The sequence below is a fragment of the Physella acuta genome, unplaced genomic scaffold (genome assembly GCF_028476545.2).
Source record: "Physella acuta isolate Inbredline_101_S28 unplaced genomic scaffold, ASM2847654v3 ptg000008l, whole genome shotgun sequence".
Lineage (NCBI taxonomy): Eukaryota > Metazoa > Mollusca > Gastropoda > Physidae > Physella > Physella acuta.
In genome coordinates, this window is record NW_026731528.1 from 915,001 (window position 1) to 930,033 (window position 15,033).

The window sequence follows — 15,033 nt, forward strand, 5'->3', positions numbered from 1 at the left end:
CTTGTCAGAGGTAATCACAAACACCTTTCTTTAGCTCTTGTCAGGTAATCACAAACACCTTTCTTTAGCTCTTGTCAGAGGTAATCACAAACACCTTTCTTTAGCTCTTGTCAGGTAATCACAAACACCTTTCTTTAGCTCTTGTCAGAGGTAATCACAAACACCTTTCTTTAGCTCTTGTCAGGTAATCACAAACACCTTTCTTTAGCTCTTGTCAGAGGTAATCACAAACACCTTTCTTTGGCGCTTGTCAGAGAGTATTGTCAAACACCTTTCTTTAGCTCTACCCCTCATTAAAATCTAGCCTAGCCCTCATTATTAATCCATCACCTTTATTATAGAAATTCAAACAAAGATTGTTGTATAAAAGTTACTGGAATAGTAACTCCTTTTCAAAGCACATTACAAAAAAAGTAATTTTTGTTTGCAAAAAATAACGTAAATTGTTCTTTAACAGAATCTATAAAGGAAATATATACTTTTACAAATGTACCAATATACTTTTGTCGCCAATGTCTTAATGTCTTTAAGTCTTAGATTTGTCTCATATCTTAGATCTAGCCTGTTTCGAGTCACCAAATTGTTGGTCACCAAATTTAGAAACACCGAATCAACGGGCAAAATATATCATTCAAATTTGGTCATCATATGGCCGTTTCATATGATATTCTATACAGGATAGTTGAATATCATTTTGTCTGTTGCCCTTCACAACTCAATTTGACCGTAGTCCATCAAATGCCGGTGTATCTTCAAATCCAGTGCCTGATATTTTTTAACCTGGAATTTTTTTTCTCCCCAGACTGAGCGTGACCTGTATGTCATGCTCGCGCTGCCAGCTGAAGAGGATGTCAAGGTCATTCTGTTGACTGACCAGCCAGTGACCATCCAGCTGTCCTGCGTCAGTGGTCCGCTCTACACCTTCACAGTGCCGGGTGAGTGATTGTGTGGCTGAGTTTCGATCCCCGGACCCCAGGTTAACGCTACATTAGACACAGCCGTCCGAAGCTGCGCGCTGTGCATAGCTGTCTGCTGTCGTTAGCTGTCCGCTTTCTTAAACTGTTCGCTGACCATAACTACCCGCTGTCCGAAGTTGTCCGATGGCCATAGCTGTCTGCTGTCGTTAGCTGTCCGCTTTCTTAAGCTGTTCGCTGACCATAAACTACCCGCTGTCCGAAGCTGTCCGCTGTCTATAGATGTCTGCTGTCATTAGCAGTCCGCTATCTTAAGCTGTTCGCTGACCATAAACTACCCGCTGTCCTTAGCTGTCCATATCTGTTCTCTGTCAATTGCTGTCTAGACGCAACCGCTAAACTTTGGAATTTAACAACATAAACTTTGGCTTACGACCCTTGACCTTAATTAAACGCTACTAATTTAAAACGAGCTCATGTGATATGCCACGATTTTTTCCTGGCATAATTATCTGCCTGCCATTAAAATCTCAGTGACTCACACAATATTACCTTAATGTTATCTCATCCTTCATTTGTTTGTTTGTTTGTTTGTTTGTTTGTTTGTTTGTTTGTTTGTTTGTTATTCATTTTGTGTTATGTTGCTTGTGTGGCATCTATATATTACATAACATTTTTTATCGTGGAGAAATGCAGGGGAAAGCTAGGCTGCCTTCTGCATACATGGGGGGGGGGGGAGGAGAGACATATGACGACTTTAATTAAGGAACCGTTGAACTTGTCAAGTTGAATATCGAGGTTTGTCGAGTGCCTCCATCACCATGCACCGACATCAACCGGAATTTTCCGGCCATGACGAATGGCTCGTGTCACCAGCATCAATCAGCCCAGCGGTCAGGCCCTGACGTCACACACCTGACGTCACGTGTCACTCATGACGTAAGGCCAGAAAAAAATATCGGTCAGTACCGTGACGTCCTTCGACGTTTGACCACTGGTCAGTCACGTTTGGCCATCCATCAAAAAAGGTAACATCATGATACTGACATGATGGGGTAATGACGGGGGATAAGGAAAATATAAATGTAGATAATATGCAGTTATGATGGTAGCAGGGATCTTAATGAGTCGACACATCAAACAATTAACTAGTCATTGACTTCGTCAGCGTACGGTAAAGAAGATGTGACTAGAATGTGTTTAGCTACAAATAATAAGGGACGCTATTCTGTATCATTTGCTGTCCTTGTTTGCCCTTGCTTGCGTGTTACCTATTTCAAACTTAACCCTTGTGGAAGTCGACTTTTGTGAGAATCATGTACTATTTTGGTTCATGTTAGTGACGTCATAAAAAAATGAATTCAAACGATGACGTCACCTGTGTTTGATCAAGCTGAGTGCGTGCTCGACTCATGGGAAGACAACTTGAATTACATTACTCACAGTTGTGGCCCTTTGATTGGTCTTTTATGTTCGTGTTGATGTGGGTTTTAAGCTCATGAGTTGGGTGTTTGATGTATCTGACTTGTCAACATCTGGATGTTTGATGATTTTCGTTAGTCAACACGTCTATGTTATGTATGTTATGTTTATCATTGGTCACCATTTGGTGTTTGATGTATCTGTCTTGTCAATATCTGGATAGACACATCACTGGCATAAAGATAGAGACATCACTGACATAAAGATAGACACAAAACGTACATAAAGATAAACACAACATAAAGATAGACACATCACTGACATAAAAATAGACACATCACGGACATAAAGATTGACACATCACTGACATAAAGATAGAGACATGACTGACATAAAGATAGACACATAGATGGACACTAATTATGAACTGCTTTACGTCATCAAGGTTATTGATGTCACATCATTCTAACATGGAGTTTGAACTTACAGGGATGTGGGGGGGGGGGGGTTAGGTCAAGAAGTGCTTGGCCCACTTAATTAGTACTTGTGATGAACCTCTATTAGAATGCAATTAACCAGTACAGGAATGTAATTAATTATCGGTCGCCATCGCTTGTCTAACCACCCAGGAAGAAGAAGAAGTGTGTTATAATTGATGTGCCTCCCCCCCCCCCTCCATTCCCCCCCCCCCCCTACAGACATATAAATAAACTAACATACCAAGAGAATAAAATTCTTTACCTCCATTTTTTTTTTAAATTTAAACATTGGACTTGGTAGGGGGTATGTGATATTATGTTGGTGACTGATATAGATCAGTATTTCAAGGGGGGGGGGGGTGTATTGAGGCTTGGGTTCCAAAAACATTACCATTCTCATTTAAAGCATGCAGTAATAACAAAAAAAAAGTGTTTTTTTTTAACATATAGACATTTGTAGATGGAAACCCGGGTATCCGCTCTTCTAATAAACATTCCATTGTATTTAGTGGCTTGGTGTTTTCAGCAATGTTTTTTTTTTCATCACCCAAACCACTGATTGTCCACCCATAGCACCGACTGTCCCCGTCCTAAACGCTTGCTCGAGTACCTAACATGAGCTAAGACTTCTCATTCATAGTACAGACCAGTGTTTTATCCTGACTTTTTTCTCCTGGGGGGAGGGGGGGCACTTGAAATTTTCGGGGGGGGGAGGGGAGCAGTATATAAAAGTATTTATTTTCTATATAAATTCCATTTCGTTCGGGGCGGGGGGCAGTAGACTTTCTTCGGGGGGGGGGGGGACCTTTGCCCCCCCTCCCCCCGAAGAGACGATTGGAAGAAACTCTGGTAGACACAACTAAACGCTTTAAATGGACCCCTAAAACCTCTTTTCAACCATTCAACTCCCCCCCCCTTCAACGACATACGATATGCGCCTCACTTCATTAAGATGGTTATTTGGTTATTTCGCCTGACGTGTTTACAGCAGAGGTAGGTAATACGGTCCAACGCTTCCCTGTCTGCGGTCGGTTCACAAATTAAACTTCCTCCTTTGCCGGGCCAAACTTGTTTGTGCGCTCTAGGTCAGGAATATGTGCTGTTAAATTTACATCCTTGGAGAAAATTCTGCTGAGGGGTCGGGGTCTAGGTCGCCATAACCAGTAAATAAACAGATTTTGACCTCGAGTTTACTTACTGTGTCAGCCATTACCGACTTTCATAACATTAATATACCGACTCGTTTTTTTTTCCAATCCACTATTTTTTAAAATTAGTGCTTCTTTAGTGTACAAATATTTTTATTTAGAGAAAAAGTAAAAGGCCGAATTTATAATAATAAACAATAACAAAGCTGTTGACAAAGCATAGTTGTCCATGCTGTCTTGTTTCTAACTTTTCTTTATTTTCGACCTATTCTTTTCCAATTCTTTTTCAATGTAAACATTTTTTTTTTTGTATACTTATTCAAAGAATATGCGTTATCTCAATGCCGAATTTGCATTTAATGATTAGGAATATGCTTTATTTTTTTAGATAGGGGGTCTGTCTTTTGAGTAGCCTATTAAATTACTCAAAAAATTAGACCTAGATGAAGATGTCAGATGTAGATGGGGGTCTATAGTGGAGGATTACTTAACAAATGTAATTTATTTTTCAACGTGTGCTTCTGTTCCAGATGCTTTGAGTGGCGATATTCCTTTCCGAGTTGAGATCCAGGATAACTGTATAGGCAAGGGGGTGGCCCACCTACCCACCAAGCTTGACCACCTAGCCACCATCCTGCACCAGCTCTCTGACCCGTACCTCACGCTGGCCTCTGCCCTGGGGGTGGAGCCTGGTGACGTGGGTAGTGTGGACACTGTGCTGGCCTTCAGACTGCAACAGCTGGAGTCTGCACGGACCTTCAAGGAGATGTTCCCGACAGAACAGGCTATCAGTAGTACAGGTGGGTAGCATTAGGTCACGTGGGTAGCATTAGTACAGGTGGGTAGCAGTAGGACAGGTGGGTAGCATTAGGTCAGGTGGGTAGCATTGGGTCAGGTGGGTAGCAGTAGGACAGGTGGGTAGCATTAGGTCAGGTGGGTAGCATTAGGACAGGTGGGTAGCATTAGGACAGGTGGGTAGCTTTAGTACAGGTGGGTAGCATTAGGTCACATGGGTAGCACTAGGTCAGGTGGGTAGCATTTGTTAGCATTCATACAGGTGGGTAGCACTAGGTCAGGTGGGTAGCATTATGTCAGGTGGGTGATAGCACTTTGACTGGTGAATTGATTTGTGACATTTAGGTAGCATTATCATGACAGGTTTGTGACATTTGGGTATCATTATGACAGGTTTGTAACTAAAGATAGTTTTGTGGTTTCTCTCCACATTGTATCATCATAATGTATTATAATGTACAGATTTCACCATTTCAGAAGAACATTCCAAGACGCTGTACCCCACCCTACTACACTTTGCAGCTGACTACAACTTGAGAACCTTCTGCTCCCAACTCCTGCACTACCCCGACATGTTCTCCGCCGCCACAACACGCAACAAAGACGGGGAACTACCCCGTGACATAGCAGCCAGGAAGGGCTATAAAAGCCTAGAGCAGGACCTGCTTCAGTTTGTTGATGATCAGAAAGGTCAGGGTCATATCTTACCCCACTAATTAAAATCAACAAATGTGTAAGAACCTCCTGTTGATATTATCAACTATTCAGACCCCATCTGAGTTATTAAAATTGTTTTCATTATTGCTGGGTTTTACTAAGTCGAATATTTGGTTAATTAATTACCTTGCTTGATGAAATGTTTGTATTTTGTTGTTTAACTATGCTCTTCTATTTTTCTCATTAAATATTTTTATACTGATCCTGCTTTTTAATTTTAAAAGTATTTTTTAACCGCAATCCTTTTTCTGTTATTATAAAAATTCTGATCTCTTTTTTTATAGTAATAAGTGACAGTGACAACTTGTATGTGCAACCAGAGCCACCAACTCTGCCCCCTAAACCTTGCACGCTAGGCATGGGTTACGTCAATGAAAAGAGGAACAAAACATCATATATTGATATGAGTGCAATGGGAGCTCGATTAAAAACACCACTTTTAGGTTGGTGCTTGAAAATTTTTTTTTTATATTAAAACAGCACTGATCACATTTTTCTTTTCTGTTAGGAACTTTCCCTAAATTTTTCCCTTTTTTAATAAAATTCACAATTTTTTTAATTTAAACTATTTCCTGTATATTTCTATATAGAAAGATTGCGTTTTAGACAGAAATCCAAATCACCTTTGGTTCTAAAACATTATTCCACTACCAGTGAGTTTGCTTCAGGCTGTTGGTTCTTCTTTTTAGTTTTTGTTTTGTTTCCTAAATTTTTCTAAACTTTTCTAAACTGCCTTAGATAACCTAATAACATAAAAAATCCATATGTTAAAATTTAGAAAGAAATGTAAAAATGTATGTAGAATAACTACTGACCAAGCAGAATGAAAAATTTCATTAACTCTAGATTAGAATGTTGTTTAGGAGTTTTTACAAAAGCAACTAAAATAAAATCATCTTATGAATGCCTTAGATGATTTGCTGTTAAGGTTTCAGCAAATAACTTTAATTTATTTACTATTAAATTTAGGCCTATAGCCAAACTATTTTTTCTAATTTTTAAGTTAGGCATAAACTACTGCCATCTGTACATTTTACAAACCTATAAGATGCTATTATTTTCAAATATACTGGAAGGGGTAAAATTGGCTGGATGTGTTAATTTTAATTATTTCTGGTTATTAGGTTAAGTTTTAAAGTATTTCTTGTTTAATGATTAATCTTTAGTTTTTAACTAACTTTTTCAACAATTGTTACTTTTTTCAACATTTTAGTTATTAATTATCAATATTAATTTTTTTTTTATTTTACTTTGCATGTTGACCTACTTTTTTGTTTGTTTAGAAGAATATTTTTTTTAAATTGTCATTTTTTTTTTTTTCTGACACTTTATTAATTTCAACCAAGTTATAGTTTAACTCATGAAGAAATAATAATAAACTGGTTGTTATAACTATTCAATTTTGGCATTTTTGATATATTCTTTAAAAGTCAGACAAAAATTTAAAAAAAAGCATTGTAATAATTGTTTTTATTTGCATATTTGCATTAAAAAATTTCTTTGCTCTGACATTTTTTCTTGATTTTAGTTTCATTTTAATCAATGTAAATATGTTATATTTTCAGCCCCTCAATCACCAATTGCTGACGAAGTGTTTGATATTCCAAGTGACGACTCTGATGACATTTCCAACAACACTTCAGAGGTAAAAACTAAAGACCTTAGACTTTCTATAGACAGTACACCATGTAGTAGTCATACACAGCTGGCTACAACTGTTTGACGACTAACTTAGGGGGACTGCCAAGAAAAATGCCAGAGACCACCACAAGTGGGCAGAGCTTTCTGTGGCAGTCCCCGTATGTTCTGGGCAAAAAGGAAAAAGATGAGATGATAAAAACTGTTTAGCAAACAAACAAAAATTTAATTATTTTCTCCTCAACAGCCAACTGAGAGTTCAGAACCAGAACTTGATGTTTCAAGATCACCAGGTGGAACCTCCAGGAAAGCGCAAAAGGTTTTAGGTATTAGTGCTGCGGAGTTGGCCAAAGAGCAGGAGTCATTGGCCCAGTCGGACAGGTGAGAACAAAAATATGGCGCTACTTTCTACTCCTAAAAGTGAAATATAATTTTTCCTTGAAACTTACTGTAGAGTGATGTCGATTTTAATTCTAACCATACTACTATCAATTACTTTTGATTCATATCACACCAATGTGTTATGAAAGAAATTTTCTAATTGCTACAGAACGCAAACCCTGGCTAAAATCTACTCAGCATCAGCACCAGGGGGACGCCATGCTTACCCCTCTGTGGATGAGAACAGGTGGTCGGTGTCCAGCAATTATGAACCTCCGAATCAGGTAAATATTTCTAACATTCTGTCGAAGAATTTAACTCACGATATAACCCAAATAGATCCTGATGTTTTAACATTGTTTATTCCAGATTTACGGGCTGGAACCAAAACAAAAATCAGGTTCCAAATTAAAAAACATGTTTAGAGGTTTCATAAAGAAGTCCAGTAGCTTTGACAGTGATCATCATCCCGCACACAAGACAGTTAAGGTAAAAAAAAAATTCTGTTTTGGTTTTTTTAGCTTATAGAAAAAAAATTTTAACAGAATAATTTCTCTCTATGGGAGAAATGTTTTTTAATGTAACAGTTAGATATTGTTTTTTTGTTTATAAAAGTATGTTTGTGTATGTGAATATAATCTATTTTTGAAATAGAAATCCCCAAGTACGAGAAGTGATCGAAGTAGCAAAAGTAGTGAAGGAAGCAATACTCGACGTAAGATTCTTATTTGTGCTATTTACAGTGAACTAAATTTTGTATATATTTTAGTGAAATTTTACTTTATTGACAGTAGGTCTATAAGTATTGGTAAGTAGGTCTATAAGTATTGGTAAACATTTAATTTTTTTCTTGACAGCCAAAAAACTTTCAATGCCAGACTGTCAGGAGAGAGACAGTGGAAGTTACAGCGATGAAGAGAAACCTGACTCTAAAAAGAAAAGTAAAGCCAAAGTCTTTCAGGAGCGAGAGCGACCAATGGTAGGACTTTATAAATATTTGATTTAAAAATTTTGTAACTTTACGAATTTAATAAAATAAATTTAATATTCAATATTTTTGCGTAGTTTTTAAATTTTCTGTTTAATCACTTTTTGGTAATAAACAAATTATCTTATGATTTGGCAAATTAAAAAAAAAAACATTTTATTTTAAACTTTTAAACTACCATAATACTTTTTTAAAGTGAACATTTTAATTTAAAACTATTTGTTTAAATTTAATTTTTTAAATCACTTATTAATTACATTTTTTAATTTTACAATTTTTTTTCAGAGCCGTACACTGTCAAAAAGGCAACAGATTGCACTCAATGAGAAAGTTGATAATGCCCCAACTTTACCCAGAACAGTGAGAAAGAGAAGTGGGTTCAAAAGCTTCATTGACGACCAAGTATGAACTGTCCTCTGGTCAGACCAGTCAGCTGATCTGGTGCTATTTTTATATTTTCACTGATCCTGCCAGCCTTACTAGCCTGTCTATGGACAGCCTGGCTCAGGCAGACATTTCAGACAGACATTTATGTCTTACATGGTGCTTTTACATTTGATAAGACATATGTCAGATAAGTTGGTCTTAGATTTGGGTCAAACAAATCTGTCAGAATTTTCGATAGAAATTTCTTTCGCTAAAAATTTCAGTTTGACTTTTTAAGATCACATTTTACAACAAAAAGTTTGATCACATAGTTACCATTTGTATAGAAGGCAAAGTTTTTTGTTGTTGTTGGATACCACAAGCCTAGTTAGATTTTACTAACTTTTAGTCATTTTTACATGCTGTTTGACTAATTACTTGTACAATAAGAACAAGTGTTATAATACTGTTTTTAGTCTGATTATGTAACATATGTATATATACTCAGACATTAAATAACTCGCTGGGATCATAGTGGTATACTTTTTAGTTTTTAGTATTTAGACATTTTTTTTTACTTCCTGATGAGGGGAGATAACTATATGTCATAGAACTAGAAATAAAAAATGTTATATTTTTATTTAATTTACGAGGGGAGATAACAATAATATTGTATGAATCAGTATTGCTTTATTTACTTCTTCAATAAGTGCAATTAGAAAAATGCTGTAACTTTTAGAAATAACTGAACTACAGCTTTTACTGTATTAGACTTCCATATATGTTGTCACTTATTCTCTATGTATTACAATATTTCATTATGTGATGTCAGTCATTGTATTTGATGTCATGATGCCATAATGTCAGTCAGTGTATTTTTATATTGAAATGTCAGTCATTGTCATTTAGTATTATAATATTTATAATTATTGTATTTTCTGCCAGAGCTGGGAGGTGAAAGGTCAGAATGAGTTGTGTGCTCCCTAACACTATAGTCACTATAGCTTGGTCATTGCAAGACTAATCATTTTGTCAGCTTTTTTTTTTTTTTTACACCTTACCATTTGTACACCTAAACATTGTTACTGAAATATGTGGACACCTTACCATTTGTACACATAAACCCTGTTACTGAAATATGTGTACACTTTTCCATTTGTACGCCTGTTACTGAATCACATGTACACTTCAACATGTGAATGAATGCATCTGCCCTCTAAATAAAAATGTGAACGGAACAATCCACCCGCTGTTTTAAATGTTGATATTGTTAACCACTGTGTGTGTATACAATAAAACTCGCTTGCTTTTAATTCTGATATTAATACTATTAATTCAAATAACTTAATAATTCTTTAAAATGTGAGTTAAAATTGTCAAGAAAAATGAATTTTGGAATTGAATGTATGAGAATTTAGGTAATATAAGAGTTGTAGTTTAAAAATTGTAAAAATGTACATATTTCCTATTTATATATAAATATTGTCTGTAAATAATGTTGTACTTCTGATGATGTCAGTTGATGTAAGTGTAGTTTGAGGAAATTGAGATTTCTGACTTATCAAGTCATTTCATTGCTGTATAGTTACCAATTCAATGCAATATTTTTAAAAGTACTTTTAACTTTTTTTAAATTTTTTATATAATGTTGGCAATACCAATAAAAGTTGGAAATTATGTGCAGCTTTGTTTTTTATATGCTACAAACGGTTTTTAGTATATTAAGAAAGAGTGGTTTCTAAAATAATTTGAAGCTTTTTATTTATTTTTTAACAAATTAATTATGTTAATTTTCAACTGAGTTTTTAATTTGGTCAAAATAAGTGATCAAGGGAAATAACCACTTCATTTACAGTTTGACTTCAGCATTTGTAACCCTTGGTAACTTTCGAATTTAAACCTCTTGGGCTAGATATGAGTGGTCTCTCCTGATTGTCCTCAAGATGATGATTTACTCTAAACGTATATGGTAATATTTATTTCACATATATATGTTGTGTTTGTAAGTCTGTATGTTACAAGCTGTTTCCCAGTAAACAAATCATAAAGTCAGTCCTTTCCCATTTGAGGGGTGTTACATTACAATGTGTTAAAGCATCAGCATTTTATTTTATTTATAAACTTTTGCTCAAAAACACCTTAGTAAGAAAGTGGATCCAACATTCAAGTAATCTCATAGGACAAATTTTTGGCAAATTTTAAACTTACTTCAACATTAATAACAACTCAAAGTGATGACTCATTCTCACTGATTTTCAAGTAAAACATTCACAGGCATAGAAGCTTTTAAATATTATATTTAATATACATTTAAAATATAATACAACATACATATGTGATATCCATGTAAATAAAATAAAAACAGAAAACATGTTACATACAAGAAGCGACATCTTCACAATTTATCTTACGACCTCTCTAACCTAGTGTACATAGGCACATATAAATTGTAAATTACACAAGTACTGAATACGTACCACACATAATCTTCATATCATGTGAATGTTGACCAAATGTTGCATGATGTAAAAAAAACTATTCATATTTCTCAGTGGGGTTTTTGTATAACTTTTTTCACTGCTTAAAAATATCAAGGTTTTTGTTTTGTTTTTGGCTTGATAACACGACTACTGTTCTGACCTGATGTTCTGACCTGATGTTCTGACCTGATGTTCTGATTTGATGTTCTGACCTGATGTTCTGATTTGATGTTGTGGCCTGATGTTCTGACCTGATGTTCTGACCTGATGTTCTGACCTGATGTTCTGACCTGATGTTCTGACCTGATGTTCTGATTTGATGTTGTGGCCTGATGTTCTGACCTGATGTTCTGACCTGATGTTCTGACCTGATGTTCTGACCTGATGTTCTGATTTGATGTTGTGGCCTGATGTTCTGACCTGATGTTCTGACCTGATGTTCTGACCTGATGTTCTGACCTGATGTTCTGATTTGATGTTGTGGCCTGATGTTCTGACCTGATGTTCTGACCTGATGTTCTGACCTGATGTTCTGACCTGATGTTCTGATTTGATGTTGTGGCCTGATGTTCTGATTTGATGTTCTGATTTGATGTTCTGATTTGATGTTCTGATTTGATGTTCTGATTTGATGTTCTGATTTGATGTTGTGGCCTGATGTTGTGGCCTGATGTTCTGACCTGATGTTCGGACCTGATGTTCTGACCTGGTGTTCTACTAAATGTTCTCACTACATGTTCTGATCTGATGTTCTGACCTGGTGTTCTACTAAATGTTCTCACTACATGTTCTGATCTGATGTTCTGACCTGGTGTTCTACTAAATGTTCTCACTACATGTTCTGACCTGATGTTCTGACCTGGTGTTCTACTAAATGTTCTCACTACATGTTCTGACCTGATGTTCTGACCTGGTGTTCTACTAAATGTTCTCACTACATGTTCTGACCTGATGTTCTGACCTGGTGTTCTACTAAATGTTCTCACTACATGTTCTGACCTGATGTTCTGACCTGGTGTTCTACTAAATGTTCTCACTACATGTTCTGACCTGATGTTCTGACCAGGTGTTCTACTAAATGTTCTCACTACATGTTCTAACCTGATGTTCTGACCTGGTGTTCTACTAAATGTTCTCACTACATGTTCTGACCTGATGTTCTGACCTGGTGTTCTACTAAATGTTCTCACTACATGTTCTAACCTGATGTTCTGACCTAATGTTCTGACCTGATGTTCTGTCTACATGTTCTGTTTTCAGTTCTGACCATATGTTCTGACCTAATGTTCTGACCAGCTATTCTAACTGTATGTTCTAACTTGATCTAATGATCTTCCCTAATATTCTGACCCCATATAGAAAATGTATGTGCTTACGTGTATGGGAAGTATTTGACTGACATAGAGGGAGAGAAAAACACTTGTGTCAATGTTTGTGTTGTTTCTTTCCAATACTTCAAGCATCAGTCCGACTTTTAATTGATTCCATCACTAAACCAGAACCATAATATCGGCAAGGCCAACAACTCTGTCAACAGGAAATGTCGCCTTAACACCAAAACATAAACAACACGAAACGTAACTGAAACCAATATACCAAAAATTTTGTTTTCAACTTTCGTTTTCGTTTGCATGGTGGGGTTGGTTTTTTTTTTTTTTTTTTTTCTCACAAAGAATCCCCCTGTCTCACTGCTAATTAACCGAACTGGGTTATTTTTTAAAACTCTAATTTGTTAAATACTTGTGAAGGTCTGAGATATTTTTAAGAAACGCTCGTAAAAGCTAAGGGCTGACCTAGAAAGTTTGAAGAACTCTCACCGAAGACCAGCTACTTCAGGTAAGAACTTAACGCTCGGGGCAATGTTTTCACCGTCTTAGACATCCGGTCTTTGAAAAATTGTGCTCAGACAATTATCTAATGAGGCGTGCTTTCGTGGGAGAGGAGGAAGAACCCCGGGAGAATTATGTGTGTTTGTTCGTCCGTTTGTCTATCTGTCGTTGTATTTTCATCCGTCCTTCTGTCCATCTGTCTCTGTCTGTTCGTTCGTCCTTCTGTCTGTTTATATGCCCGTTCTTCTGTCTCTTTATATGTCAGTCCTTTTGTCTGTTTATATGTCCCTCAGTCCATTTCTTTATCTGTCTATCTATTGGTCAGTCTGTCTATTTGACTATTCTTGTCTACCTGCCTATCTGTTCGTCTATCCTTCTATCTATTTATGTGTCCGTCAGTCCATTTGTTTATCTTTGTATCTGTTGATCTTTCTGTTTGTTGTCAATTGGCCTATTCACACGTCTATCTTACTGTTTACCTGTCTGTCGATATATATATTTATCTCTCCGTGCGTCCGTTTTTTTCCTGTTTAGCTATCTGTCAGTCCGTAAGTCTATTTATCTATCTTCAGATTGTCTAATCTGTTTATCATTCTGTCTGTCTATTTGTTTATCTGTCGTTTTTCTGTTTATCTTTTATTTTGTTTAGCCGCCTGTTTATTTATATGTCAATTTATCTGTCAATATGTATATATGTCCATTAGTTTGTCTGTAAGAAATTTTGCTAATATCTTTTTATTTGCGCATTGAGTAGATTAAATTACAACAAAAATAATGTAAGTTATGTTGGGACAGTGATATTTATCAATTAGTTTTTTATCAATCGGTTTTAAAGGAGCATGTCTTCAACTAACATTTCGAAGATGAATTTAGCTTGAAACACATTTCAATATGTAACGCTCGTTTAGTCTTCTATAGTCCATATGTATGGTATTATCTATGTTGAATCCACTTGAGCATACATTGATCTAAAACATATGTGCTGAATCACATCATTAAAACATCCATGATGACAGTCAAAAACATCAATCAAATGAATCACATAAAACATCAGTCAGTCATACATGATGATAGTCGAAAACATCAATCATATGAATCACATAAAACATCAGATTCAGTCAAACATGATGATAGTTGAAAACATCACTCATATGAATTACCTAAAACATCAAGTTCAACAAACAAGCATTTGATTTCATGTACAATTTGGATTCCGCCTAGTTACAAATCGGTGTTATGTTGCAGAAAAATGTGTTTCCGCCATCATGTCGATAGAATGTTCTGGCCACTTAGATCACCAAGTGTGGAACTACTTCCGGGACATGGCAGGCAGGCCGTACACAGACCTCATCATCATGTATGAACTCCTGTAATAAAAAGTTGGACCTGTTTGTTAGCGAAATAAAACATTTAAATCTATCAAAAAAGGTGGACCTGTTTGTTAGCGAAATAAAACATTTAAATCTATTTAAAAAGGTGGACTTGTTTGTTAGCGAAACAAAATGTAAGTGTTCCAAATAGTTAGACTAGGATGTGGTCAGCGAAACAAAACTTTTCACTGTGGCAAAAAGGAGGACTCGTATGTAGGCGGAACAAAAAGTTGAACTGTTAAAAAACGACGTACCTGTATGTTAGCGAAACAAATTGTATTGAATCAAACTTTAAATGTATTTTAAAAAGTTAGACCTGGGTGTTAGCGAAACAAAATATTTAACAATAAAAAAAATTAGACCCGAAAAATTGCGAAATAAAAGATTTAACTACAAAAAATAAATTGAATTTGGTAGTAAAAAAATATTTCTGCAAAAATAAGTGGACCTGTTAATTGAATTAAAATGTTGGAGCAGTAATTTAGCGAAACAAAAATTTTAACCTT

At 35.8% G+C, this 15,033-nt stretch overlaps 1 protein-coding gene across 7 annotated transcripts in view; it reads left to right on the forward strand.

The window, feature by feature from the left end:
* The window catches only part of LOC131955234 (uncharacterized), a 35,380-nt gene extending 24,855 nt beyond the window's left edge, over window positions 1–10,525 (forward strand). For 6 of the 7 annotated variants that reach the window (XM_059319608.1, XM_059319470.1, XM_059319299.1 and 3 more), the window contains exons 3-14: window positions 803–935; window positions 4,494–4,763; window positions 5,236–5,448; window positions 5,760–5,918; window positions 6,066–6,128; window positions 7,041–7,120; window positions 7,361–7,494; window positions 7,664–7,778; window positions 7,864–7,983; window positions 8,149–8,209; window positions 8,352–8,473; window positions 8,768–10,525. In XM_059319608.1, the coding sequence (XP_059175591.1) occupies window positions 803–935; window positions 4,494–4,763; window positions 5,236–5,448; window positions 5,760–5,918; window positions 6,066–6,128; window positions 7,041–7,120; window positions 7,361–7,494; window positions 7,664–7,778; window positions 7,864–7,983; window positions 8,149–8,209; window positions 8,352–8,473; window positions 8,768–8,890 (1,593 nt within the window). In that variant the 3' untranslated portion in view covers window positions 8,891–10,525. The remainder of the gene's footprint in view (window positions 1–802; window positions 936–4,493; window positions 4,764–5,235; window positions 5,449–5,759; window positions 5,919–6,065; window positions 6,129–7,040; window positions 7,121–7,360; window positions 7,495–7,663; window positions 7,779–7,863; window positions 7,984–8,148; window positions 8,210–8,351; window positions 8,474–8,767) is intronic. The other variant, XM_059319761.1, reaches the window with a different exon arrangement.
* Window positions 10,526–15,033: the final 4,508 nt, after the last annotated feature.